The sequence below is a fragment of the Aspergillus brunneoviolaceus genome, assembly GCF_003184695.1.
Source record: "Aspergillus brunneoviolaceus CBS 621.78 unplaced genomic scaffold BO95scaffold_47, whole genome shotgun sequence".
Lineage (NCBI taxonomy): Eukaryota > Fungi > Ascomycota > Eurotiomycetes > Eurotiales > Aspergillaceae > Aspergillus > Aspergillus brunneoviolaceus.
In genome coordinates, this window is record NW_020290777.1 from 49,999 (window position 1) to 73,224 (window position 23,226).

Here is a 23,226-nt window from a genome sequence, read left to right on the forward strand (position 1 = left end):
GTGCTTAAGTGCTTAGTGTCGGAGGGAAGCAGATCTGATCAATTGGGAGATAAGTACAAGGCATAGCAACTGCCCAGCCCTGGTAGATACCGTATTTATTCTGATCACACCAAGTAAGAATCACATCTAAACCTTTAGCCACAAGCCATGAAACGGTCAACCACAACTTCCTCCATGGGGTGGTAGAGGGATTCCAGTACGTAATACCAAGTCCCCCTCGGTTGCCCCCCCAGACCACCAGATCCAATCACGCCCGCCCGGCTTATCGCTTCCAGCAGTCGAAGGGCGCAGGAACTGGCGGCGAACAACTTACTGTTACGTGTGGGAAATGCTCTCGATGGAGAGAGTCGGATCCCTCCTCGCTGATCGATCGCTTCATCCGGAGATTCTCTTATTGATCCTGATGACTACCACGATTTGCTGCGCAGAGTCATTCTGTCATGGCCAGTATATTATTATGACTCCCCATGGCTGGAGGGGGGAGGGGGGAGGGCGGCAAATTCAAGAGAATCCCATCATCACCTTGGGACGTTTCTGTGATTGATTCTCTTCTCTGTTTTCTGCTTTGCAGGAGAAAAGAGCAAAAGAAAGAAACCGGATTCCTGGTGGATGCTATAGTTATATAACTATACTATCCAAGTATCTGGGAATCCGAAACAGGAACAGTGTGATTGACTACACTACCTACCTACTATCTATTCTCAGCTCAGCTCAGTCTATCCTCCCTGATTATCTATGATTGATTATCGATTTCGATTATCATCATCATCATCATCATTATTATTGTCGTCACCATCGTCTCAATAAGATTATTACTGTTGTTGTTCCTCTGCCTGTCCTCCCCGCCGGCGCTCCCTCGAGCCTTCCCAATTGAGTTGCTCCGGTTCCGCTGGCTGCTCTTGCCTGTTGTAACTCACTCTCAGTCTCTCCCTCTCCCTCCCACGCTCTTCTTCAGCCTCTCTCTTACTTTCTTACCCACTCACCCTCCTCCTCCTTCTTCTTCTTTATCTTTTCTATTCTACCACACTTTACTTGTGACCCCCCCCGCTAGCTTCATCAGTCGCCCCCCTCCTACAATCCGTTGCTTGGTTGTCCGGTTATTTTCCCTGATAATTCCCTGATAAGCTTCTCCGCTGCGGTTCGTACTTGGCCCCCCCGTCAAGCCCCGGCAGCTATTGGTCGGTGCGTTGAACTATCGCCCGCCGCTCTGCAGGAAAGGAATACCAATTCCCTCCAGGCGAATCCTCACTACCAACCACCACGGCGTCAGCAGTATTCCCCCCAGATAAATTCCCTAACAGGGGATCAGATATCAGACAGGGACTACTCCGGCCTGACTACGAGTCAGCCATCCCTCTAGATTGATCTTCCGTCCCTGGGATTGCGGAGCCCTGTGACGGCGAACGTTCCGGGTCGCCCCGGTGCTATTTACGTGACCCCGAGTCGCTATCGTGCAGTATTATTATCATTTGTATTCTCATTATTACTGCCTATCTGCGATTGCGATCAACCATTCGTGAGATTGGCACTCGATCTATCGCCTATCTCTCACCTCCCACTCCTCCCCTGTCTTGTCTCTCCCCGTATTCCCCCGGACCTATCTCCGTGGGCTGGCCTATCGCCCTATCACCTACCTGGCGCTCGACCTGCCCATTCCTGCCTTCCTGAATGGCTGCTGTTATCACCCTGCAGTCGTCCTCGACGACTGGCCCATCAGGCCCTTCAGCAGCTTCTTTCCAACAATCCCCTTCCTCTGACCACCAACTACTTCGTCCCCGGATCCCGCAGTCCTCCCAAGTCCAACAAATACCTGCCCCCCAGCCCGGTTCTCTATCTACGCCACACTCGCCTGTATCTTCCGTGGGAACGCTCCCTCGTGTCACCGCGCCAGGTCGGGATGGGTCGAGTTGTGACGCATGCGTGCGCAGAAAGAGCCGGTGTGCTATGAACGAAATGGTGAACAAGTGTTATTCGTGCGACTTTCACCGGCAGGACTGTACCTTCACACTGGCGGTGGCCAGTCGCCCCGGCACGGCCGACTTGCAAGCGAAGAAGCGGAAACTGGACGAGACCGAATCCGAGGAGCTGGGATCGCCTAAGAGGTATGATTTCACCGGTCACGGCCGATCTCGGACTTGGACTCGAGATATAGTAGGACTTTCAGCTAATCAACATCCCCGCCGCCAGGTTATCTACCCTTCCCCCGGTGCTGGCCAAATCCGACTCTGTCCGCCCACCCTTGAATCACACCCTCCCTCACCACCAACCTGATCATCAATTGCCCACTTCCTCCTCCTCGTTCTGGCAACATTCCATCCAACATATCGGCCTCACCACCGACTTAGAGCCCGCCCTCCTGGACTTCTTGCCCTTGGATCAGAACCAAGAAGGGTTTGTGGCTGCCTCCCGTGTGCGGAAGTTTAGTGACGACGGCACCTTCATGCGGGTGGTCAGCACTCGATCGCCCGCGGACTCACCGCACACTGCTTCCTTGGACGCCATCGAGGGCCTGGTCGCTCCCTATGGCTCCACATTAGTGGAGAAGTTTTTCGAACACGTCCATCCCACCTTCCCCGTTCTCCTTGAAGACAGTTTCCGACAGTCCTATCGGGCCCGGAGTGGCCTGTCACCACTGCTTCTCTCTGCTGTCTATGTCCTCGCTTTGAAGTTCGTCGATGTTGGCCCTGCGTCTCAGACCATCCGGCGTCCCGATGCCGGCCGCTTGGAGAGCACGGCCCTTCGGCTTTTGGTTGAGTCGCTTCCCTATGCCTCCATCTCTACTATCCAGGCGGGACTGCTTCTTATGCAGAGGTCAAACCTAGCCACAGCCGCGTTAACTGCGCAGCTGGTCACAGCCGGCTTTGAGCTTGGCTTGCACCAGGACTGCTCTAATTGGCGGATGGACACATGGGAGAAAGGGCTCCGAAAACGCTTGGCATGGGCCCTATACATGCAGGATAAGTGGTCCGCGCTTGTGCATGGACGGCCGTCTCACATCTTCGCCTCCAATTGGATGGTTCAGGACCTGGTGGAGCAGGATTTCACCGACGCTTTCGCTGCCTCAGCACAACACGACGATGCACCCGTCGGCCACGGCCCGCTATCCTTCTGTCACATGGTGGCTCTGACCACCATTCTCTCCGACATCTTGGATCGTTTCTATACTTTACAGGCGATTGAGGAATTCAAGGCGGCGGGAAACCATCGGACTCGGATGATTCTCGAACGTGCCAAGCCGGCCCAGATTCGGTTAAAAGAATGGTTTGGCCGCCTTCCGTCGGAGTTAAAGATGGACTCGGGCGGCGATCTGTTCGAGGTCGTCACTGAGGACAACGCTCGCAACGGTGCCTTACACCTAGCCTACTTCGCAACGGAGATCACCCTACACCGCTGCATTGTGCGGTCGCTGGCGCCGGAGAACGCCGACGCCTACTTGTCCCACATCTGTCGCTCCGCCGCCAAGACGCGATTGATCTCCGCAATGGACTTTGTCAACCGACTCCGGCCTTCCCACTTGCGCTCCTTCTGGCCGGCTACGGCACGGACCAATTTTGCCCTGATCGGCTCCTTCGGGGTCCTCCTTCGCATCTCCGCCCCAACCAAGGAAGAAGCCGAATTCTATCGGCTGCGACTCTGCGAATACCGCTGGACGCTGAGCGTCAGCAAGAAGGATGCTGAGTTTTTGGAGTTTGCCTTGGAGAGTCTGGACAACGCGAACAATTTGGATCATTACGTTCCTGAAAAACCTGGCATCGATGAACTGATGACCAGCGCTGCCAAACCCACGACAATCAATCCCCCGCGCATGGGCGCCATGGAGGACTCAATCCTGGAGGCTCCAGACAGTGGTCTGGGTGGCACCTCCTCAGTCATCTCGGGATTGGCATCTCCAGCAACCTCTATCAGTGATGAGAGCCTGCAAGACTCTTCTATCCCACCTCTCTAGTTATCTATCCCCCTTCTTCTTCTCCCACCTTTCTCTTTTTGATGTCCCCCCCTAAAAGGAGATTCGCGATACCCCGGGCTTTACTAGCAGTGTTTTCTGTGTCTGCTTTCCCCAACCCTTATGTGATGCCCTGATGAATTTGCATGTCTCTTTTGGTTCTGGCGTTTTGTCTTCTTGCTAGGAGGGGGGTCTTGTTTCTATGATACCTCTTGCTTTTTCCACTTTGTGTCTTGATGACGGCTATGCCGCTGGTTTACGAACTAATTCCCTAGATGGACGGGTGGATGACTTTCCAGCATCTCACTCGCATTATATTTGTACATATGGTTTCATTATTTCCCCCCTACATGAAGGATATGGGATGGACATAGACTGGATGGCAATCAGATAGAAAGTGTGAATTGATCAAACACATGATTTAAAGCTGATACATTGTACAGAAGGCTTTTTTTAGAAATAGATCATGGGGAGGCTAACATAGTCTTCATCCTCTCGCCGGTCACCGACTGGCTCGGGCGTCTTGGTGCTTTCCCCTTTGGTGACCCGTGGATTAGGCCTGGAGAAATCCCTTCCTTTCCCATCTCTGCAGAGCATCCGCATATATTCCTCTCTCCCCATCTTATGATCACCAGCCGATTGATAGCACCCGCTCGCCATTGAGGCATACCCTGATGATGTGGTCTGTGCGATTTAGAGCCACGCTAGGGGTCAATTTAGCCTTTGTGTACCGAAATACAGTTCCCTAGGGAGGAAACTCGACCAGTGATGGTACCATTCATATTATGTTATGTTATGAAGTCTGATCTGTAATGTACTATTTACCCTATTTCCCTTTGCACCCAGCCCCCTCCCCCTCTTGCACACCAGGGCCGGCGTCCAAAATGCCGCCGGTTTCAAATGCCATAGTCACGGCTCAGTCGAACTACTAGCTACCGTGTTTGAGATGAATGAACTGCAGCTGCCGAAGGGAAGACCAAAGCGGTGTCTGTCCTAGGTAGTTTGCACTGTACCTGATTTGGAACATTTCTTTTGCCCGAAAATTCGAGCTGGATTGGTGGTGGGGGTGGGGGCGAACCCCGACGGATTGGGGCTCGATGATGCCTCGTGGATACCTGAGGCAGGCGCTGGGGCTTGCCATTAGGCTACGTTCCGTCAGGGATTGAGGTTTGGTTTGTTTGTATTAGGTCTGCTGAGGGTAGGATTCTGGTTTCTCGTCGAAGCTACTGGGATTGGGCACTTCGATTAGGTATGCGGGCTTCAGATCTAGAGCTCGGGGCTGTGGTGCTAGCTGCGCAGCTTGCGGCGATGTCTATAATCGAGTAATAGATACAGGGTAATTGTAGATATTGTCTTAAGGTCTCAAGACACGCATCCCCGCCTCCCGCTGCTCACCAAAGCATCTTAATGAGAACTCCAGGTTCCGGTTCCGGTCCCGGTTCAGGTTCCAAGAAAGAACGAAAAATCACTGGCCCCGTTCCCAAACGCAAAGTCCTCGAGGATGGTGGGATCCACCAGATTCGCCAGGATCTCGGCGCGGGCATCGTTGGGCTGCGAGTCGGGATTGAACAGCGAAAAAAAGAAATCGTTGTCGACGCCGGGTGCTGTGCTGGTCGTGGGGTTTGTGGCAGCTTGCTGTTGCTGGGTGTGCGGGTTGCCTAGGCCGAATGGTGCAGGTGAGGAAGCAGACGGGTTCGCTGGGCCGGTTATTGGCAGTGGCGGCGGTGGTGGCACGGTTGAAGTGGACAAGGTGTAGTGGGGGGTGCGACGTCGAGCTACGCAGGCTCGTGCGACTTCGAGGACCTCGCGGATCATCTCGGCGCAACGACGGGCGACGACGATGTTGTTCATCGATTCGAAGATGTCGAGACTCTTCTCTACGTCGAGTAGGAGGTCTTCGTCGCGGATGCTGGGGTATCCCGAGAGGATGAGGTGGAGGAGAATCATGGCACCGTAGAGGGCGTAGGAGGTGTTGTACCACCTTTTTGCAGGAGGGGTTGGTCAGTGGATAGAGGGTGTGGGATGATGGCACGGCACCAGGGGAACTGACCAGGTACGAATGTAGATCCTGTGTATGAATGATTCGTACTGCATGTTGATGCTGGTTCTCGCGGCATCGAGACAGGCATGCAGGTGCTGGAGGATATTTGGCGCTTCGGTGTTGGAGGCTGATGCGGCGAGGAAAGGCTTGTGGATCAGGATTCGGGTATTGTAATATCCTGGGTACATCAGCTTCTGAGAAGGTAGGATGAAGTCTGGTTAGGATTGTCTGGCGTACTTAGTCTTAGCACGAGTTTCTGTTTGAAGGCCCACTCTGTATCATTGAGCGAGGCGGCGTCGATATCTAAGAATTCAGGTAGAGTAGACTTCCATGCCAGCAGTTTGTTGTCTAGATCTATGGCAATATGCGACATCTCGCCCATTGAGCGCTTGGGAGAGTGGTAGAGGAGGCGTGATGCCTCGGACATGATTTGTGCTAGCGCCGCCATTGCTGGAATCATTGCCACATAATTGTCTTCGGCATCGGCATCAAGTAGGTTGCCGGGGGTTACCTATGTAAGCACGGTCAATACATTTCTTCAATGGGTTGTCACTAGTACTTCACCTTCAAAATAGGTAAGGGAACTTGGTAGTACTGCAGATCTTTCATGCTGTCTAAGCGACCAGAAGAGCAACACATCTCACTGCCTTTTCTTAGTAATCCTGAGATCTTGAGTGTGGTATTCTGACCTACATCTCATGCGAATAAATACACCTAATCTTGTCAGTCAAGTACTATGAGAAGACGACGACTTACCTACCACCAAGTCCGAATTCCTTCTTTGCGAATACCTGGGGACAAGGACGTCATCCCTGATGCCAGTCCGATGGCTACAGCGGTTCGGACCGCCATTCCACTATACATGAAACAACTATGCGGTCGAAGAGCGTTCTGACAGAACACACTCTGAAGACATGGGTCAGCATGGAGTCTCTCTTCCATCAAAGTGAGAAAAGCTTACCAGGAGTAGAAGCGCCTGCACTCCCTCCAAGCTGCAGCTTTCGAATAGATCTCCCAGAGCCCGTTTGGCACGGCCAAAATAGAAATCAGCAAAGTCTAACACAGATGGTCTGCTTGTGGTTCTGGCTCTCCTTGGAATGGGGCTGTAGTTGCAATAATGGTCTAGCAGGGCCGTCTCATGTGGACTGGCGTTAATCGCACCCAACGCGACCACAGCGAAGTATAACCCAGCGAACTTCGAGGATTCCCGATACAAGCTGGTTCTCCTGCTTATCACGAAGGCCTCTTTCTCGCAACGTTGCATGAATGTGCCTTTGCACAGCATAGGGTGTATATAATGCTTGTTGCAAAAGTAACTTCCAATGAACATTTTCTCAATTTCAATTTGTGCCTCTTCTGGTAGGCCCTCAATGATTGGTATGACATCATGTTCGTGGCTTGTATCTGAAACTCCACTTTAGATACTGGGGACTTCAAGACTTAAGTGCTGGTTTGTGCTCACCTGTATATCCCTTAGCTGTGTTCTGGGAGCTCACCACATTCTTCGCGGTTCCACCGCTATCAATTGAACTTTGCCCATCACTATGTAGAGGAGATTGACTCGGGTATTTTGGATTATAAAGCAAATTCACGATAGAAAGCTGCGTTGTGTTGGTCGTAGGACGCGCACCCTCCGACTGCGTGTCTGCCGTCGGGCTGGGTGTCAACTGGTTTAATCCATCTTTGCTGGTTTGCACTGTGTCGGAAGCCGCGGTATGGCCCTCAATTAGAGCATGAGTATGCTCATTATCAGGGACGGTCGACCCTCTAATGCCTGCCTGGGTACGGGCTCGTGCATACAAGTTGCCGAGGAAGGCCAAATTAGAGGAGTTGCCATAGAACTCTGTGCCATTTGTGTGAATGTTGACACCGCTCAACCCATCTCTTGAGGCTGAGTCGCAGACTAGCTCAGGCGTGGCGGCTGCAAAGCATTCTTGAGCATACAATCCAAGGAAGATGAATGACTAGAGCATAGTCTACTTACCGGGCATAGTGTCATCATCGCGCTTGGGAGTGAAATGGGCGGGCGAACTAGCATTGGCACTGCCATCACTTTGAGGGACGCGGGGTATCCCTTTGCTGGAATGTTCTGGGGAATTGACGTGCTGAAAGCTGTCATAACGACTCTGATCGACATCTGGCCATGGTGATGGTCTGGTTTTCTGTCTTGATCTAAGGTCAGAACCCGAAGATAGCAAGAAAGAACAAGGAGCATAGAGGTACCTCTGAGCCTCGCGAATCTGCGCTTGGCGTTTTACTATAGACGAGTTCTCGTTGGGACCTGCAGCTCTATACAAACAGTCGAGCGAATGATCTGAGAGTCAAATGATTAACCGTGTCGCTCACATACAGAGGGGTTGGTTCTGCAGTGTCTCATACAGGCACAATACGAACAAGGCTGAGCTTGATCACACTATGTTTATTGAGAGTCAGTGGGAGATGTGACGAACGGACGAACAAACAGGAGTTTCTTACTTTGGTTTTGCGGACTCGACAAGTCTCGCAGGCACGGGAAGCGCGCGGCGGGCGTCGGCGAGAAGCGCGCAATTTGGCCGTCACCGGCGAGGCAGTTTCCCCTCCGCCTTCCATCCCTGACCAGTTGAACTGCAGTTCCAGTCAATGTTGTTGATCTCTTTGGGTTCCTGTTGACGATGCTACCTAGGTAAGGTACTCCGTAGTTATTGGATTCTTCAGCTGACTCCGACGACATGTGCTCCACACTAGAGATGCGCTAGATAAGATTGGCTCTCGACATTCGGATCCACCGGTCGCGGATTGCCAATTTCCCGATAATGCCGGCCAAGCTTACTGACGGCGAGCACGTCCGTCAAAGATTGGGAATCCGGGGTTTACGCGGGGTCTGGGGTTGACTCCTTTTGTGCTTCTCACAACTCGCAGAGGCTTCGGAAATTGTTATTGAGTACTCGATGCTGGTAGGCTACGAAAAATGGGTTCCGCATTGTTCCTAAATCTATCCAATTTGCTGCCATCGACAAATCGTCCGTTACAATTGGTTGGTGATAGAAGTCACTCTTACGAGCATGATGACATATGCGAGGATTTGCAGATATGTGATTCCATGCTCCAGATCTGCATCGTGATGCGCAATTATGCAGTCGAAAGAAGTTCAAAATGAAGAATCATGATGCCTATTGTTTGGACAAATTGGCCATTCGTACTATACGTCATGGTATGCTCCGCCTTGGCCACCCGACATTGACAGCGGAAGGGAGCTTCTATTTATGCTGCAGAATGACGACTCGTCAACAAAACCAGAACTATTGACGGTTGATGCAGTACCTGGGCTAAGTTGCTTGAGCTTCGGTAATGGAAAGGAATGTAGAGTACGGAGTAACTTGACGAATACTGGCATACGGAACTCGCGTGCAATCCCTGATCTCTACGCCGAGGTGTTTTGCATCACCAAGCTCCAGCATCGTCGATCATGCTTTGAACTCCCTGCGCAGACCGATGCCGGTCGCTCAATGCTAAATTGGTTGCTGGAAGTCTTGCTCCTCCGCCACGGCTTCCTCCGTCGGAACCACCTCCGCATTATCCTTCCGCCCCGACGGATCTCGTTGAGCGGCATACACCCAAGATACAGTTACCGGCGCAAACACCTGGAGTGACGTTCCAAGTCTCAAGTGGTTTATGCCCCGCATTAGTCTGATGCGGGGAGATTGTGTGTTTTGAGCCTTTCGAGATCAAAATGTTGTTAGCCGAGGCGAGTTGCGAGGCAGACGAAGTATAAGAGAAAGACGTCCACGCCTCGGCGACTGTCCAGTTCGAGAACCATCCCCAATCGTTTCTATACCTACCGCATCTGAGTCTCACAATGTCTAAGCAAGATCTGAACGGAGCTCCGCCGGTCGAGGGACTGAGCGACCGAACTCGGGCCAAATGGGCGGCCGCGTCAACGCCAGAGGAAATCGCGGCTAATCTACCTCCAATGCTCGACCTGACAATAGAGAATATCACGGAAAATGTGATGAAGATCAATTCCATGTGCGACAATCCGCGACTCCGATATCTCATTCTGAAGTTGATTCGAGCGGCCCATGATTACATACGAGACGTTGGACTGCAATTTGATGAATGGGAGAAAGCATGGCAGTTTTTGACCAAAGTGGGTGACAGTCCTCTGCCGAGTCATATTATAGCCTAACAGCGCCTTCTGTAGGTCGGACAAATCTCGACCGATGTCCGTCACGAGTTTGTGCTTCTCTCCGATATCTTGGGGATCTCCGCGCTAGTTGACGCCCTCTCCTATCCTGCTGTGCCCGGAGCTACCGAGTCTTCTGTGCTGGGTCCATTCCATGACGAAGAAGCGCATTCATTCCAATACGGAGAATCGATCTTTACAGAGGGTACTCCCGGCGAGCCCACGATTGTACGTGGTTGGATCAAAGATACAGATGGTAATAATGTACCGAAGGCATTAATTGACGTCTGGGAGACGGACGGCAACGGAGTGTACGACTTGGAGTATGACGGAAACGCCGATCCCAACTGCCGGGGGAAAATCCTCTCTGACGAAAAGGGTCACTTCCTTTTTGTTTGTGTAAAGCCCGTGGCCTATCCAATTTCCAACGACGGCCCCGTTGGCGAGCTCTTGCGCAAGCTCAAGCGGCATTGGTTCCGCCCCGCTCACATGGTTAGACCATTCAACCTCAGAGTCTGTGCATAGATGCATGCTAACATAAAATAGCATTTTATGATCGAACACCCCGCGTACACCAAGCTGATCACTGCCTTGTACTCTCGAGACAGCAACTTTGTGGAGAGTGACACCGTGTTCGGGGTGAAGAAAAGTTTGATTGTGGACTACAACTGGTGTGAGGACCTCGATTTGGCTCAGGAACACAACGTGACACCTATCACCAAGACAATTGACGGCACGGAGTCAACAGGGTTCTGGCTTCTGGAACAGGACTTTATTTTGGTCAAGAAGAGCCCGCCTCTGACTCGCAAGACGGAGGATTGAACCACGAGCCACTAGGTATAAAACACGCTAAGTTAACGTACGTATATATGGTACAACAGTGGCAGCGCAATGACACAAGACCACTCAATGTAACTCCTCATCCATGAGCATACACAAATACCAATACCGAGCATCAGAGTAGTTCTGTCTCCAGCAGAATGTAGATGGTGTGGTTGTCATAAGGTGACCCAATTGGTTCTTTCTCGGTGTATGCAGCCCATTTCCTCGCGAAGGCTGCCCCCATTTACTGAGATTTGATGCTTTCACAATTTTGGTCCAATGCGTTGCCAACAGAGTCATCACATACACCTCCAATCCTCATTTGTCATAGTACTTTTTACAAAAATGCTGCAAGGGCCAGACCGATCTTGTTTGGTCGCATGACTATAACATGTTGACAGCACAGAGATTGTCTATCATGCAACTGAGGTAGTTGCGTCTCTCCGCCTTCTCACTCGCAGCTGCGAAGTACCGACTTCGTCGCCTCAGCCACTTTCATCTTATACTCGATACAATGCAATCAATACTCCTTTGAACACCCTTCATTAATCCGACGGAAAGATGCCTAGTTCCTGCACTCCGATTGGCTTGAGTACATATCATTCTTCCGGTTCTGTCTTCGTCCCACAGCTCTCCACAGTCCCTCCACGGCACCCCGCTAAGTCCGGAGAAGACTCCGAAGTCTCCATCCGATGGGTCAGTCTGTCAGTCACTCGACCGGGCTGGCAATCGGATTCCGACGGATGAAGTATCCGAGACATGCTTTTCAGGCACAAGACGGCTATACACGGCAATGTATGAGAGCATCGGGGTGATGACTTGCAACAGTGCATGGTCATGCGGATGAAGTGTACGTGATGGTGATGGACTTGGTCGGTCTGGTATGAACGTCATGTTGAAGTTCCACGAGGCATGGGTATATTAAATGTGAGCTGCATGGTAAGTCGACGTGTCCACCTGGCAGCTTGCTCATCCTGACTGATCAGTTCTTATCTTATCTAACCTAGTATAGAAGCTCGACCAACCAGCGCTTGCCTGTGTTTATCATTCATGTACCGACGACGATTATTTACTCAGCCTTTGCCCCATTATCTACAAGCTTCCTTTACACTTGCTTCCTCTCTAAGAGTCAGCGCGATCCGACTCACCTCAACCATGGCAGCATCAACTGAGAAATGGAGCCAGGATTCCCTCCGGGCCAGCTTCTGCCACGCGCTCTCTGAGATGTACAAAACTGAGGTTCCTCTCTACGGCGATCTAGTCGACCTCGTCTACCAAGCCGATACAGAAACCATCATCGCACAGGCCAAGCGCTCAAGTAATGATCTCACCGACGTGGACGAGATCCTCCCCGCACGCCACCGCGTCGAACGCCATGGCGCCATCCGACTGGGTACTGCTCAAGAACTCACCACCATCCGCCGCCTGTTTGCCATCATGGGCATGCATCCAGTCGGCTACTACGATCTCACGCTCGCCGGCTTCCCCATGCACGCCACGGCCTTCCGACCTACCAGCTCAGAAGCCCTATCCAGACACCCTTTCCGCGTCTTCACCACCGTCCTCCGCATGGATCTCCTCACCCCGCGCACACGTCTCCTTGCCGAACGCGCCCTCTCCCAACGCTCCATCTTCACAGACCGACTCCAGACCCTCATTGAGATCGCCGAGGACCGACAACAACCAACCCCATTCACCCCTGAAGCCGGTCAAGAGCTCATAGCCGAAGCCCTCAAAACCTTCCGTTGGCACTCCCACGCCACCGTCACACTGGACGAGTACCAGACCCTCAAAGCCGAACATCCCCTCATTGCGGATATTGTCTCCTTTCCCAGTTGCCATATCAACCACCTAACGCCGCGGACGCTCAATATTGATGCCGTGCAGTCCAGAATGTGGGAGGCGGGTATGCCGGCCAAGGAGCGCATCGAGGGGCCCCCAAGACGAAAATGTCCAATCCTGCTACGACAGACGAGCTTCAAGGCCCGCGAAGAGACAGTCTTCTTCCGGACCGGACATGGAGATTATGTGAAGGGCTCGCATACCGCGCGATTTGGGGAAGTCGAGCAGCGGGGATTTGCGCTCACGCGCAAGGGGAGAAAACTGTATGATGAGATTCTAGCGGCAGTGAATACTGAGGTTGCAGAGATGGAAATCGGAACCGGAGATGCGCAATACGAAAGCCTTCTTGAAAGACATTTTCAAGGGTTTCCGGACGAGTTGGGTGAATTGTGGGCGCAGCAGTTGGCGTTTTTCTACTATCATGTCACTCCGAAGGGGAGTAAGGGCTTGAGCGGGCTGAGAACCGCGAGCGTATCCCAGCTTCTGCGAGAAGGAGTACTGAAGTATGAGCCCATCACGTATGAGGACTTCCTGCCGCTCTCTGCGGGGGGCATCTTCAACTCCAACCTGGGGAACACGACCCAGTCGAAACGGTTGATTATGGAGGCCGAGCCGGATCTGGATGGGTTTCACCGGATGCTGGGAGTCCCAACGACAGATGAGTTCAGCTTGTATGCGCGGATGCAAAGTGATAGTCTGGATCAGTGTCGGGTGCAACTGGGACTAGAAAAGATTACGGAGTGAGATGTGGTTTGTGAAGGTACAGTACAGTACAGTCTAGTACATACATGTTAATAGTCTAGTAATCATTCATACTTGTGTCATTAGCCAAGGCATATAGACCTTGCCTCTTTCCCTTTTGGGTAAACATGTCGTGTTACTGCAACTCCCTCCCCTCTTGCCAACAAATCCTCTTCCACCTCTCCTGGCTCAGTGCTTCTTCTTCTTCTTCTTCTTCTTCTTCTTCTTCTTCTTCTTCTTCTTCTTCTTCATACCCTCTTCTCTTGCATATCATTCACTGATCGCATCGTTATCCGACATCCATTTCCTCGAATGTCCTCCAAGCATCGTTATCACTAAGATCCTCCATCACTAGTCCTCCGAACAACTACCATTTGATCCGAAGAAGTCCGCCATGCATACCTCCTCCTGGCTTCTATTCGGTCTCGCAGCTGCAGTCTTCGCCCAGGAAGAACAAGACCTCAATCTTTTCCACTATGGAAGACGAGGTCCTCTTCTAGGAACTTCCTTCGGCACACCCGGTGTGAACGCAACCTTTGACTATATCGTTATTGGAGGCGGAACTGCTGGCTTGACTATCGCGAGTCGTCTTGTCCAGAGTGAACGATTCAGCGTAGCGGTCGTCGAAGCGGGTGGATTCTCCGAGATCGATAATGGCAACTGGTCCGTCGTCCCTGCGTACGCCCGAGGGCTCTTTTGCGGGGACGCCCCCGAGGCGTATCATCCATTGAACGACTGGCGCTTCAAGACGCAGCCACAGCAAGTCCTGGGTGGCCGTGTCTTCCACTGTGCGCACGGCAAGCTCCTAGGAGGCAGTTCCGCTCAGAATAGTATGAACTATAACCGCCCCACCAAGGGCAGCATGCAAAAGTGGGCAGAAGAAGTGGGTGACGAGAGCTACACCTTCGAGAACATGCTGCCGTGGTACAAGAAGTCTGTGCGTTTTACTCCGCCGGACCCGACCATCTGGGGTGATTATGACATTCTGCATAATGAGGACGCCTTTAAGAACGGCGGTCCTCTTGAAGTCTCGTCGGGAAATTGGATCGACCCGTTGGCTAACACTATACGCAAAGTTCTGACCGTTGGGCTTGGGTTCAAAGAGACTGAATTCAACAGTGGCGGCCTGCTAGGCTCTGGATTCATGAGCCGAACTATCAACCCGAAGAATGCCCATCGTTCCTCATCCGAGTCCAGCTTTCTGCAAGAGGCGCTCGACAGTGGGAACGGGCTGACAATCTACAAGAACACGCTCGCCCAGAAGATACTGTTCAACGGCGGAGACAAGACCGCTTCCGAGATCCTCGTCTCAACAGCCGGCACGTTTGGGACCTCAAACCTCGATTTTTACCTCAGGGCTCGCGAAGAGGTGATAGTATCAGCGGGACCCATACAGTCTCCGCAGCTGCTCATGGTCTCTGGTGTTGGTGAATGCGAACAACTTTCTAGATATGGCATCCCCTGTGTCAGCCACCTCCCAGGCGTCGGTAAGAACATGCAAGATCACCCTGTCGTGATTACAACGTGCCGTGTGAACGAGCAGATGGTGCCTGTTTTGGTGACCGAAGAGGCATCAGACCAACTGCATGTCCGACAATATATTGAGAACGCCAGAGGGCCGTTGACAATCGTAGGGCCCGGGTACTTTGGCTTCGAGAAGCTGCCGCAGCAATATCGTTCCCAGCTATCTGAGGAGAATCTCAAGAGTCTTGCAGACTTTCCCGAGGACTGGCCCGAGCTTGAATGGGCACTTAGTGGCGTCAGCCGAGGCACCGATGCTTCTGAGGGAAACTACACCATTGCCATGGGATCAATAGTTCAGGCTACGTTCTCTCGCGGAATGGTCTCGTTAGCCAGTCCAGACATGTCCACGCCGCCAATCATTGATCCACAGTGGCTTGCTGACCCAAGAGACATGAATACTTCAATCCAAGCGTTCAGGCGCAGTCGTGAGGTTTGGACCCATCTTGCTGAGGTTGGAGTTATCGACCTGGAAACGTGCGTGCCAGGATCCGAAGTGGAGACGGATTATCAGGTGCGCGAGTTCCTCAGACAAGATGTGTCGGCGATCAACCATGCCTCATGCACGTGCAAGATGGGACAAAAGGACGATAAGATGGCAGTCATCGACAATGCGGCCCGAGTCTTTGGAGTGCAACGCCTGCGGGTTGTTGATATCAGCAGCTTTCCTTTCCTGCCACCGGGTCATCCGCAGGCAACTGTCTACGCCCTGGCTGAGAAGATTGCAGATGAGGTACTGCAAGCAAGCATTAATTCCAGCTCATAGCTGTGGTGCGGTGGACTGCCCTCGTGTGCCGACTTTGGGGTTTTGTATATAAACCATTCTTAAAAGATCTTCTGGACCCTTCCTAGACACCAGTCTCTAAGCGTAGCCCATCTGTTGATCATGCTGCGGAGGGTGCCGTAGTCAATGCTTGACTCATGGCTAATCACTCCGGGCCCCGAGGAGACATAAATCCGTAGCATTGCTTTCATTGGTTGGGTATTGTCGACACCAGAAGAATCTGCGTTGTCTGCTGAGTGAGAGTCTCAAATCTACCCCGTCCTCAGACATAAAGAAGAAAAGCACGTTGAACATTCGAAAAACCCAATTATGAGATACAATACAAGTGCACCATTTGGTGCATGGAAACAGACACCCACTTTCTATCTGTACATAATCCTTCGCAATTGCAGGTTCCAACCATCTTAACCATCCACCTCTTGCCCAGTCTTCGCCTTTCTCACTCTGGCAGTCTCCCTTTCCCATCCAACAACAGCCCCATGTGAACAGTCACTGCATCCAACCCAAAAAATCCCGAACCCGCAAGTAACAATTTTCGAGTCCCTCATCACGATGTAGGAACTCCTCCTAAGCAACGACCGCCCCCTCGCGCAACAGCTCCTCCGCGGTCTTAATCTTGACATCCATAACCCGCAGCAGGGTGTACTTGTGCTTGCTCCGGATCATCTGCACGTGCCGCCGGCGGCGCTTCGTCTTCTCCTTGACGCGGAGGGGCTCGGAGTCGACGCCCACGACGCGCACGCGGCACTCGTACAGCCGCTCATCGACGTAGGGGGCGCCCTTCAGCGAGAAATCGCGCGACCCCAGCACGGACGCCCGGTTGAAGCGCAGGATGTCGCCCGGCTTCACCTTGGGCATCAGGAAGGGCAGGCGGATCGAGTCGCCCTGCGTCAGCAGGTAGGGCCGGTCGTGCAGGTGCGAGATGATGTAGTGCGGCTGCTGGGTGGTGAGTTGCGGGAGCTGGGCGAGGAGCGTCGGCGTGAGTTGCAGCGGCGCGGTGAAGGTTGGGGCCACGGGTTTTTTGAAGTCGATTGTGGAGGAGGAAGGGGTGGGCGCGGGCGTGGAGGTTTGGGCTCGTGGGGTCGCGGAGAGGGGGGATTCGGGGTGTGTTGTTTGTGTTTGTGTTTGTGTTGTTGGTGCTGGTGCTGGTGCTGGTGATGCGGCGCTGCTGTGAAGACAGGCCCGGGCGACGGAGAAGCGTGCGGCGGCGGCGCATGGTTGCTCCATTGTCGGGATGGCGAAGGCCCTGGCGAGGGCAGTGCGGGAGAACATTTTTGATCGTCGTGTGTATCTGACGAGGCTCACTTGAAGGCAAGCAATAGCGATTGTTCCCTGCTTTTTGGTCAATGGGGACAACCAACCGATCCAGCAAACCAGAAGCGCTTTCTTTCCACAGGAGAGAGAAATTCCGGACGGGACGATAAAGTTGGGCCACGTGACTTATTATCGGTCGGCCCGCCAAGCCCCTCCCTCTCCGAACTTTTTTGTATCCAATCCTTCCCTTTTTGCTTGCTGGCTTGCTTGCTTGCTATCAGACCTCCCCCCTTTGTGTTGATTTTGTCGTTGGCCTTTGCCGCTTTCTCAACATGGTATGTTGCTGCTGATTCGATTTTGTCCTGAGGGATTTTCTGCTAACGATTTATTCTTCCACAATGAACAGCCTCAGAACGAGTTCGTCGCACCTTTCTCGAGCCATCCGGCGAAAAAATCATTGACCATGAAAACAGGTATATCGAACGCTGGACGAAACAGCACGGTAAGCGTCTCGATCACGATGAGCGCGCCCGCAAGAAGCAGGCCCGTGAGGTCCACCAGCAGTCCAAGGATGCCCAGAACCTGCGCGGTCTGAGGGCCAAGCTGTACCAGCAGCAGCGCCACAAGGAGAAGATCCAGATGCGCAAGCGCATCAAGGCCCAGGAGGAGAAGAACGTCAAGTCCTCCGCCCCTGAGGAGCCCTCCAAGACGCCCCTGCCCCAGTACCTGCTCGACCGCTCGCAGGCCACCAACGCCAAGGCCCTGTCCAGCGCCATCAAGGACAAGCGCAACGAGAAGGCCGCCAAGTTCGCCGTCCCCTTGCCCAAGGTCAAGGGCATCAGCGAGGAGGAGATGTTCAAGGTCGTCAACACCGGCAAGAAGACCCACAAGAAGTCCTGGAAGCGCATGATCACCAAGCCCACCTTCGTCGGCAATGACTTCACCCGTCGGCCCGTCAAGTACGAGCGCTTCATCCGCCCCATGGGTCTGCGTTACAAGAAGGCCAATGTCACGCAGTACGTTCTCTCCCTCTTCCTATCGCTTGTGTGTCGTTTCGATTCTCGAACGCCACTTAGAACCGACCGGGGATTTGTCAAGCACACCTTCCGCTAAATACTAACGCTATTATCTTCAATCTTCTCAGCCCTGAGCTCGGTGTCACCGTCCAACTCCCCATCCTGTCCGTCAAGAAGAACCCCCAGAACCCTCTTTACACTCAGCTGGGTGTCTTGACCAAGGGTACCGTGCTCGAAGTCAACGTCTCCGAGCTGGGCCTCGTCACCACCTCCGGAAAGGCAAGCTACCACACCCCTCCTTTTCTGTGCATGCGAGATCCAAATCTAACAGCGAGCAGGTCGTTTGGGGTAAATATGCCCAGGTCACCAACAACCCCGACCTCGACGGTACTGTCAAGTTAGTTCCCTGCCTTCTCGACCTCTCATAACCCTCGTATCCTAACCATCCCTCACAGCGCCGTCCTCCTCAACTAAATCAAAACCCCGTTCTCACCCTCCCATGTCAACGATCATGACAACAACGGCTGTTTCCCCGTCTTTCCTATAACCTGCGTCGGTTTGTGCTTTTTCCATCGTACCGTCTCGTTGCGTTTGTGCTTCAAGTGAAGTGAATTTTCTCATTGGGGTGTGTGTGGCGTTAGTGGCGCGCAAAGTGTGCTTGCTTGCTCGTTTCTTCTGATCGATCTTTCCTGAAAAGAGATTCCCGTTATTTGAATCGTACCTCAACATATATACATAGTAGTTAGCTAGATACACAAAACGAATTTATCCTCCAGTTGATGAATCGATACTCAATCAATCGTTTCGAAAGTCAACTCGGAGACTTAAGAGCTGCAGGGAAATGCGGTTTACAAGTAGTACAGTACCTCAGTAACAGTTTATGGTCCTCTGAAACAGGTTGACAGGTCGCTCGTCGGCCTCGTTGCTATGGGGTTTCTGGATCAAGAGAATAATCATGAAACCCATACAAGCTGATCGCAATCACACTCCCTCTCCTACCAGTTCTTGCACCACCTCTATGGACACCAACACATTTCTCAACTTGTATCTAGAACATACAACACAATGCAATGCACCCATCGAAGAGAGAATTCAAACAAGTGTCTTGAGCTCGTAAAATATTAACGAAGGGAAACCATACTATTCCAGATTATTGAAGACGAAGAGAAAGATCTTTGTAAACCTAGTACAAACAACTCCGAATACACCATGCTCTCTTGCTGCTGGAGCTTTCCAATGGTAACCCCAACCAGATATAAGAAACGATCAAACAGGGCTAAAGCGCGACAGACACACACAATAATAAAATCACCCCTGGAAGCCGTCCCAGTGCTTGGTTGCTATCCAAAATAAGCGTGGGGGCAAAGGGTAAGAAGAAGGAAACGAGAAGAAAGGGTTGGTCCAAGAATGGGATAAGGGGAAACAAGAAGAGAAGAGAAGGGAGATGGAGGAAAGAAAGAAGAAAAAGGTCGCAACCGTCACCCCAATCTGTGGTGATGGTGGACTAGACAACGCCGGGTTCAATCAGGATATCAAGATAATGGGTAATATACCAAACAAGTGCGGGGGCTTTCAATCAGAGGACATAGGGAATTATGTGAGAGGGTATGTATGCAGAGACACAGAGAGTATGACAGGGAACCACTGGGCACGATCAATCGGGTGTGGGTTAGTCTAGGGACCCTCTTCTAGGGCTGATTTGATCTTGGCAAAGAAACCGGCCGGCCAGGCGGCAAGCTCCTCGTCCTTCGGGATGCCGCGGACACGGCAGTGGTTGACCACATTAACCAGAATCCGGTTGAGCATATCTTGCGTGACGGGGACTGCGACCTCGAGCTGCGCGTCGGGGTATAGGAAGGGGTCGCGCTGGCTGAGGAGCTCTTCGACAGTGGGCCGGAGGGTCTGGTCTCTTTGAAGGCATCGTTTCAAGGTACGAACCAGACCGGGGGGTACGGGGACGCCTCCGATCGCGAAGCCGGGGAAGTCGATCTTCACGTTGGGGTTCGGGATGGCCAGGATACGTTCGTAGTATTTGGCGATCTTGGCGAACGGGGGCTGGCCGTAGACCATCTTGTACAAGATACATCCGAGACTCCAGACGTCGCTGGGTTTACCCAGCTTCATCATCTTCCCCACGCTTGCCGGCAAGCCGAGGGAGGCGTTGGAGTCAATCAGAGCCTCGGGGGACATGTAGTTCGGCGTTCCCACTTGCTGCTCGCGATGCACGTTGACGGTGTTGTCCTGGATTGCATTTGCGATACCAAAGTCGATGAGTTTCAGTCGGCCCTGAACAAGCAGGAAATTGGCAGGCTTCAGATCGGAGTGCACGACATTGTAGTCATGTACTGCTTGCACGCATTCGAGCATCTCCTTCCAGTAGTAACGGGTGAAATTGATATCAAATCGTGCATCCTCCGCGTTCAGTCGATAAGTAAGCACTTTTTCAAGGTCGGATTCACCGATTTCCATCAGTACACTCAAAGTGTGCTTATCCTGATTCAACTCCCAGTCAAAGAGACGCACGACGCGGTCCAGGTTCTCAAGCTTCTTGAGCAGATCGATCTCGCCTTTGTAACCGGCCAAAGTCACGGGGTCGACGTCTTCGAGATTAACGCGCTTCAGGGCAAAGATCTTGTAATTCTCAGCCATCACACGATAGACACGAGAGCTTCCTCCACGGCCAACGCAATCTAGCCGTGTGAAAGGCTTGTGGTTCACTGAAACTTGATTGCGCTTCTTGCGAGACTGAGATGCTGTAGCTGCTCCACCGGTAGCTGTGGCAGTTTCCAGAACAGACATTTTGGGGGGAGGCGGAGCTGGTCGATGAGGGGTATTGTTGCTTCGCGTGGCTAGGATTTTCCGGTCTGCGGGCGTCTCCTTCTCCTTCTCCTTCTTTTCTTCCTCGTAGACCACAGGTTTGTCAAGCAGGTTGAAACCTTGCGGTTTGACCCGCTTGAAGGTCGGTGGTGGCTCATTCTCCTGGTCACGATTCGAAGGTAACGTTGGCGGGGGAGGTACTTTGAATGCCGGCTGGTCCTTGGCGCTCGACGGTTTTGATGACATTTCCGACGAAGAGCCAGGGGTGGACTTGGAGTGGGAGCCATACGACTTCGGAGAAGACGATCTGGAAAATAAGCCGTCGCCAATGACATCCCGGTCGCGGTGTCGGTCACGGCGTTCCTCGCTTCTCGTCGGCGGGCTCGGGTCGGCCCACGAGACTTTGGGGGAGGAGGATTTCGCTGTATTCTTGTAGTGGTAGTGGTCGTTATCGTTATTTTCATCATAATCGGTCTCTCGGATCTCGTTTTCTTCACTCTGGCGTCGTAATACCCCTCTCCGCGCAGGCCCATTGAGGAAAGTACCGGTCAGTCGGCCGACCCGTTTGACGCGCAGTGAGCTGTGCATGCCCATATCTTCAATGTTTCGCGTGCGGAGCACGGATGCGGTACCCAGCCGCGGAGCATAGTCATCGTCGTAGCTTTTCTCCCCTGAGCGTGTCGCGCTCCCATGCTCCTGGTCGTCGATGTAGCTCCTTTCGGCCGATCGCCTCTGGGACGGCGACAGGGATGCAGGCGACCGGGTGTTGCTGCGCGATGCATTGATACGGACGCTCCGTGTGCGCGGTGCGGGCGTAATGAAATCATTCTGTACGTGGTTTCGTTCGCTATGTTCGGCGTTTTCGGTCTGTGTTAACGGCGAGCTTTCTCTCCGGCCGCTGAGCGAGGGAGCGATCCGAACCACCCGGGGCGCGGGGCTTCCATTCGACTGCTCAAGGGGCGAGGTGGTGCGCGAGCGCCTCTCTTGGCTTGAACCTGCCGAGCCCAGGTTTTTGTTGCGTAAGCGCGGCGACAGGTCGAGTCCGTCTTCGTCGAGTAAGGCCTTGACGGACGCGCTGAACTTGGGTTCGGGAACCTCCTCATCCGAGCTGTCGCCGGCGGCATACTGCCCAGCGGATACACTGTGACGGTAGGCGAGTGAGTTGCGCACTTCTGGTGAGGTCCGTCTGGATCCTGAGCGAGACGCGGCGCGGGACATTGAACGGGAGGAAGGTTGGCGCTGCAGCCGGGTGTTGTACGTTGCTGCTGCTGCTGTTGAGGAGGAATGAGGAGAGGCCATCATGACAATTGGGGACAAAGTCGCATAGACATGTCCACCAGAGAGTGTCCGGGCCTAGGCTCCTCCCAGAAGCACGATCCAAGTGCCTGCTGTGAGGGGTTAGTATGTCGAGGTCGGAGGTCGGGGTAGTTTTGGTGTTTTGTCGTCGTTTTTGGCATGGAAACATTGGAAACATGGAACTTGCGCCGTAATGCGCGAGGCTGGGAGCACCCAAGTCACGTGGGGTTCACCCGTTGCCCCGGGCAATCGCGCCCCCAAACAACAATCGGCTGCCGCTGCAGTCTGCGTTCTGCACGGTACACACACACTACAATACACTGCATCAATAATACAATTTCGATGCAATTTGGTGGCAGCATCGATACAGCCTGCATCTGTAGTACGGTAAATTGCATCAAACCTCCTTTCGATCTCGTGGTAATGCAAATGGAGTCGGAGGAGCGAAGTACGTCCTGCACTCTTAGCTACATATATAAACGCGGTGAATGATACATATTAAATGCCCGCAAATCAGCATCACCGGCCATGCACTGGCCCTGCTGCACACCGCATCATCAAGGGTCTGGGCATTGTGTCATTCCTATTGTAAACCAATAACCATAGCGGTTTAATATCCTTATATGCTTGTTCAATTACATCTGCATACCCGAGATCTTTGCTCATACTTGGACTTGTGGATGTGGAGATGACACTTCTGCAGGCACTATATATATCTGCAGAAAATTTCGATGTCTGGACAGTCTTAATTATGAGCATCCTCACATGTGTGCAATTTCAATAGAAGATGCCTAGCTACTTACTAGGCTCTTTGGCCATGAACTTGATCTTTGGGGGCCAGGGTGCAAATAGAAAAAATCGACCTTGCTTCAAAATTTGTATATGCATACTACAGCATTTGCATCATACAAATGATTACTGCAACCAAGACCACTTTTCCACATTTATTGCACACGGGACTCGACTTCTCCGTGCAAGCCTGGATTT

The 23,226-nt window shown here is 52.6% G+C and overlaps 9 protein-coding genes across 9 annotated transcripts; 6 read left to right on the forward strand and 3 right to left on the reverse strand.

Moving 5' to 3' along the window:
• Positions 1-1,668: 1,668 nt before the first annotated feature.
• BO95DRAFT_367000 (putative C6 transcription factor (OTam)) lies at positions 1,669-3,946 on the forward strand (the record flags this gene model as incomplete). Its single annotated transcript, XM_025582772.1, has 2 exons — positions 1,669-2,102; positions 2,188-3,946. 2 exons carry the CDS (start codon positions 1,669-1,671, stop codon positions 3,944-3,946), a joined length of 2,193 nt encoding a protein of 730 aa, XP_025440613.1.
• Positions 3,947-4,045: 99 nt separating this feature from the next.
• BO95DRAFT_184572 (uncharacterized protein) lies at positions 4,046-4,378 on the forward strand. The gene has a single exon (XM_025580893.1). It carries the CDS (start codon positions 4,146-4,148, stop codon positions 4,335-4,337), a length of 192 nt encoding a protein of 63 aa, XP_025440614.1. The 5' UTR covers positions 4,046-4,145; the 3' UTR covers positions 4,338-4,378.
• Positions 4,379-5,217: 839 nt separating this feature from the next.
• Positions 5,218-8,573, reverse strand: BO95DRAFT_474669 (Zn(II)2Cys6 transcription factor; the record flags this gene model as incomplete). The annotated part of the gene is made up of 12 exons (XM_025589809.1): positions 5,218-5,924; positions 5,994-6,162; positions 6,222-6,495; positions 6,549-6,627; positions 6,678-6,698; positions 6,745-6,890; positions 6,946-7,388; positions 7,447-7,905; positions 7,969-8,150; positions 8,208-8,298; positions 8,364-8,397; positions 8,460-8,573. The coding sequence occupies 12 exons, from the start codon at positions 8,571-8,573 to the stop codon at positions 5,384-5,386; spliced, it is 2,553 nt and encodes an 850-aa protein (XP_025440615.1). The 3' UTR covers positions 5,218-5,383.
• A 1,143-nt stretch (positions 8,574-9,716) lies between these two features.
• Positions 9,717-10,984, forward strand: BO95DRAFT_184591 (aromatic compound dioxygenase). Its single transcript, XM_025580894.1, has 3 exons — positions 9,717-10,110; positions 10,165-10,638; positions 10,693-10,984. The coding sequence occupies exons 1-3, from the start codon at positions 9,820-9,822 to the stop codon at positions 10,966-10,968; spliced, it is 1,041 nt and encodes a 346-aa protein (XP_025440616.1). The 5' UTR covers positions 9,717-9,819; the 3' UTR covers positions 10,969-10,984.
• A 1,139-nt stretch (positions 10,985-12,123) lies between these two features.
• BO95DRAFT_515770 (VOC family protein) lies at positions 12,124-13,554 on the forward strand (the record flags this gene model as incomplete). The annotated part of the gene is made up of 1 exon (XM_025591775.1): positions 12,124-13,554. The coding sequence occupies one exon, from the start codon at positions 12,124-12,126 to the stop codon at positions 13,552-13,554; it is 1,431 nt and encodes a 476-aa protein (XP_025440617.1).
• Positions 13,555-13,874: 320 nt separating this feature from the next.
• On the forward strand, positions 13,875-15,838 carry BO95DRAFT_483433 (GMC family oxidoreductase; the record flags this gene model as incomplete). Its single annotated transcript, XM_025590293.1, has 1 exon — positions 13,875-15,838. Exon 1 carries the CDS (start codon positions 13,946-13,948, stop codon positions 15,836-15,838), a length of 1,893 nt encoding a protein of 630 aa, XP_025440618.1. The 5' UTR covers positions 13,875-13,945.
• A 299-nt stretch (positions 15,839-16,137) lies between these two features.
• BO95DRAFT_444431 (mitochondrial 54S ribosomal protein bL21m) lies at positions 16,138-17,223 on the reverse strand. Its single transcript, XM_025586883.1, has one exon. It carries the CDS (start codon positions 17,126-17,128, stop codon positions 16,424-16,426), a length of 705 nt encoding a protein of 234 aa, XP_025440619.1. The 5' UTR covers positions 17,129-17,223; the 3' UTR covers positions 16,138-16,423.
• A 157-nt stretch (positions 17,224-17,380) lies between these two features.
• BO95DRAFT_444432 (rRNA-processing protein NSA2) lies at positions 17,381-18,954 on the forward strand. Its single transcript, XM_025586884.1, has 6 exons — positions 17,381-17,445; positions 17,517-17,527; positions 17,584-18,126; positions 18,255-18,405; positions 18,465-18,523; positions 18,582-18,954. The coding sequence occupies exons 1-6, from the start codon at positions 17,443-17,445 to the stop codon at positions 18,598-18,600; spliced, it is 786 nt and encodes a 261-aa protein (XP_025440620.1). The 5' UTR covers positions 17,381-17,442; the 3' UTR covers positions 18,601-18,954.
• Positions 18,955-19,800: 846 nt separating this feature from the next.
• BO95DRAFT_366728 (serine/threonine/tyrosine protein kinase MPS1) lies at positions 19,801-22,161 on the reverse strand (the record flags this gene model as incomplete). The annotated part of the gene is made up of 1 exon (XM_025582759.1): positions 19,801-22,161. One exon carries the CDS (start codon positions 22,159-22,161, stop codon positions 19,801-19,803), a length of 2,361 nt encoding a protein of 786 aa, XP_025440621.1.
• Between the last annotated feature and the right edge of the window lie 1,065 nt (positions 22,162-23,226).

Bases quoted from the DNA above. Each gene is read 5' to 3' on its own strand.
- BO95DRAFT_444431 (XM_025586883.1), bottom strand. From the start codon at position 17,128: ATGTTCTCCCGCACTGCCCTCGCCAGGGCCTTCGCCATCCCGACAATG.
- BO95DRAFT_444432 (XM_025586884.1), top strand. The intron at 18,127-18,254 runs GTACGTTCTCTC...CAATCTTCTCAG, and splicing joins AAGAAGGCCAATGTCACGCA to CCCTGAGCTCGGTGTCACCG. The intron at 18,406-18,464 runs GCAAGCTACCAC...AACAGCGAGCAG, and splicing joins TCGTCACCACCTCCGGAAAG to GTCGTTTGGGGTAAATATGC.
- BO95DRAFT_184591 (XM_025580894.1), top strand. From the start codon at position 9,820: ATGTCTAAGCAAGATCTGAACGGAGCTCCGCCGGTCGAGGGACTGAGC. The intron at 10,111-10,164 runs GTGGGTGACAGT...CGCCTTCTGTAG, and splicing joins CATGGCAGTTTTTGACCAAA to GTCGGACAAATCTCGACCGA. The intron at 10,639-10,692 runs GTTAGACCATTC...AACATAAAATAG, and splicing joins GGTTCCGCCCCGCTCACATG to CATTTTATGATCGAACACCC.
- BO95DRAFT_184572 (XM_025580893.1), top strand. From the start codon at position 4,146: ATGATACCTCTTGCTTTTTCCACTTTGTGTCTTGATGACGGCTATGCC.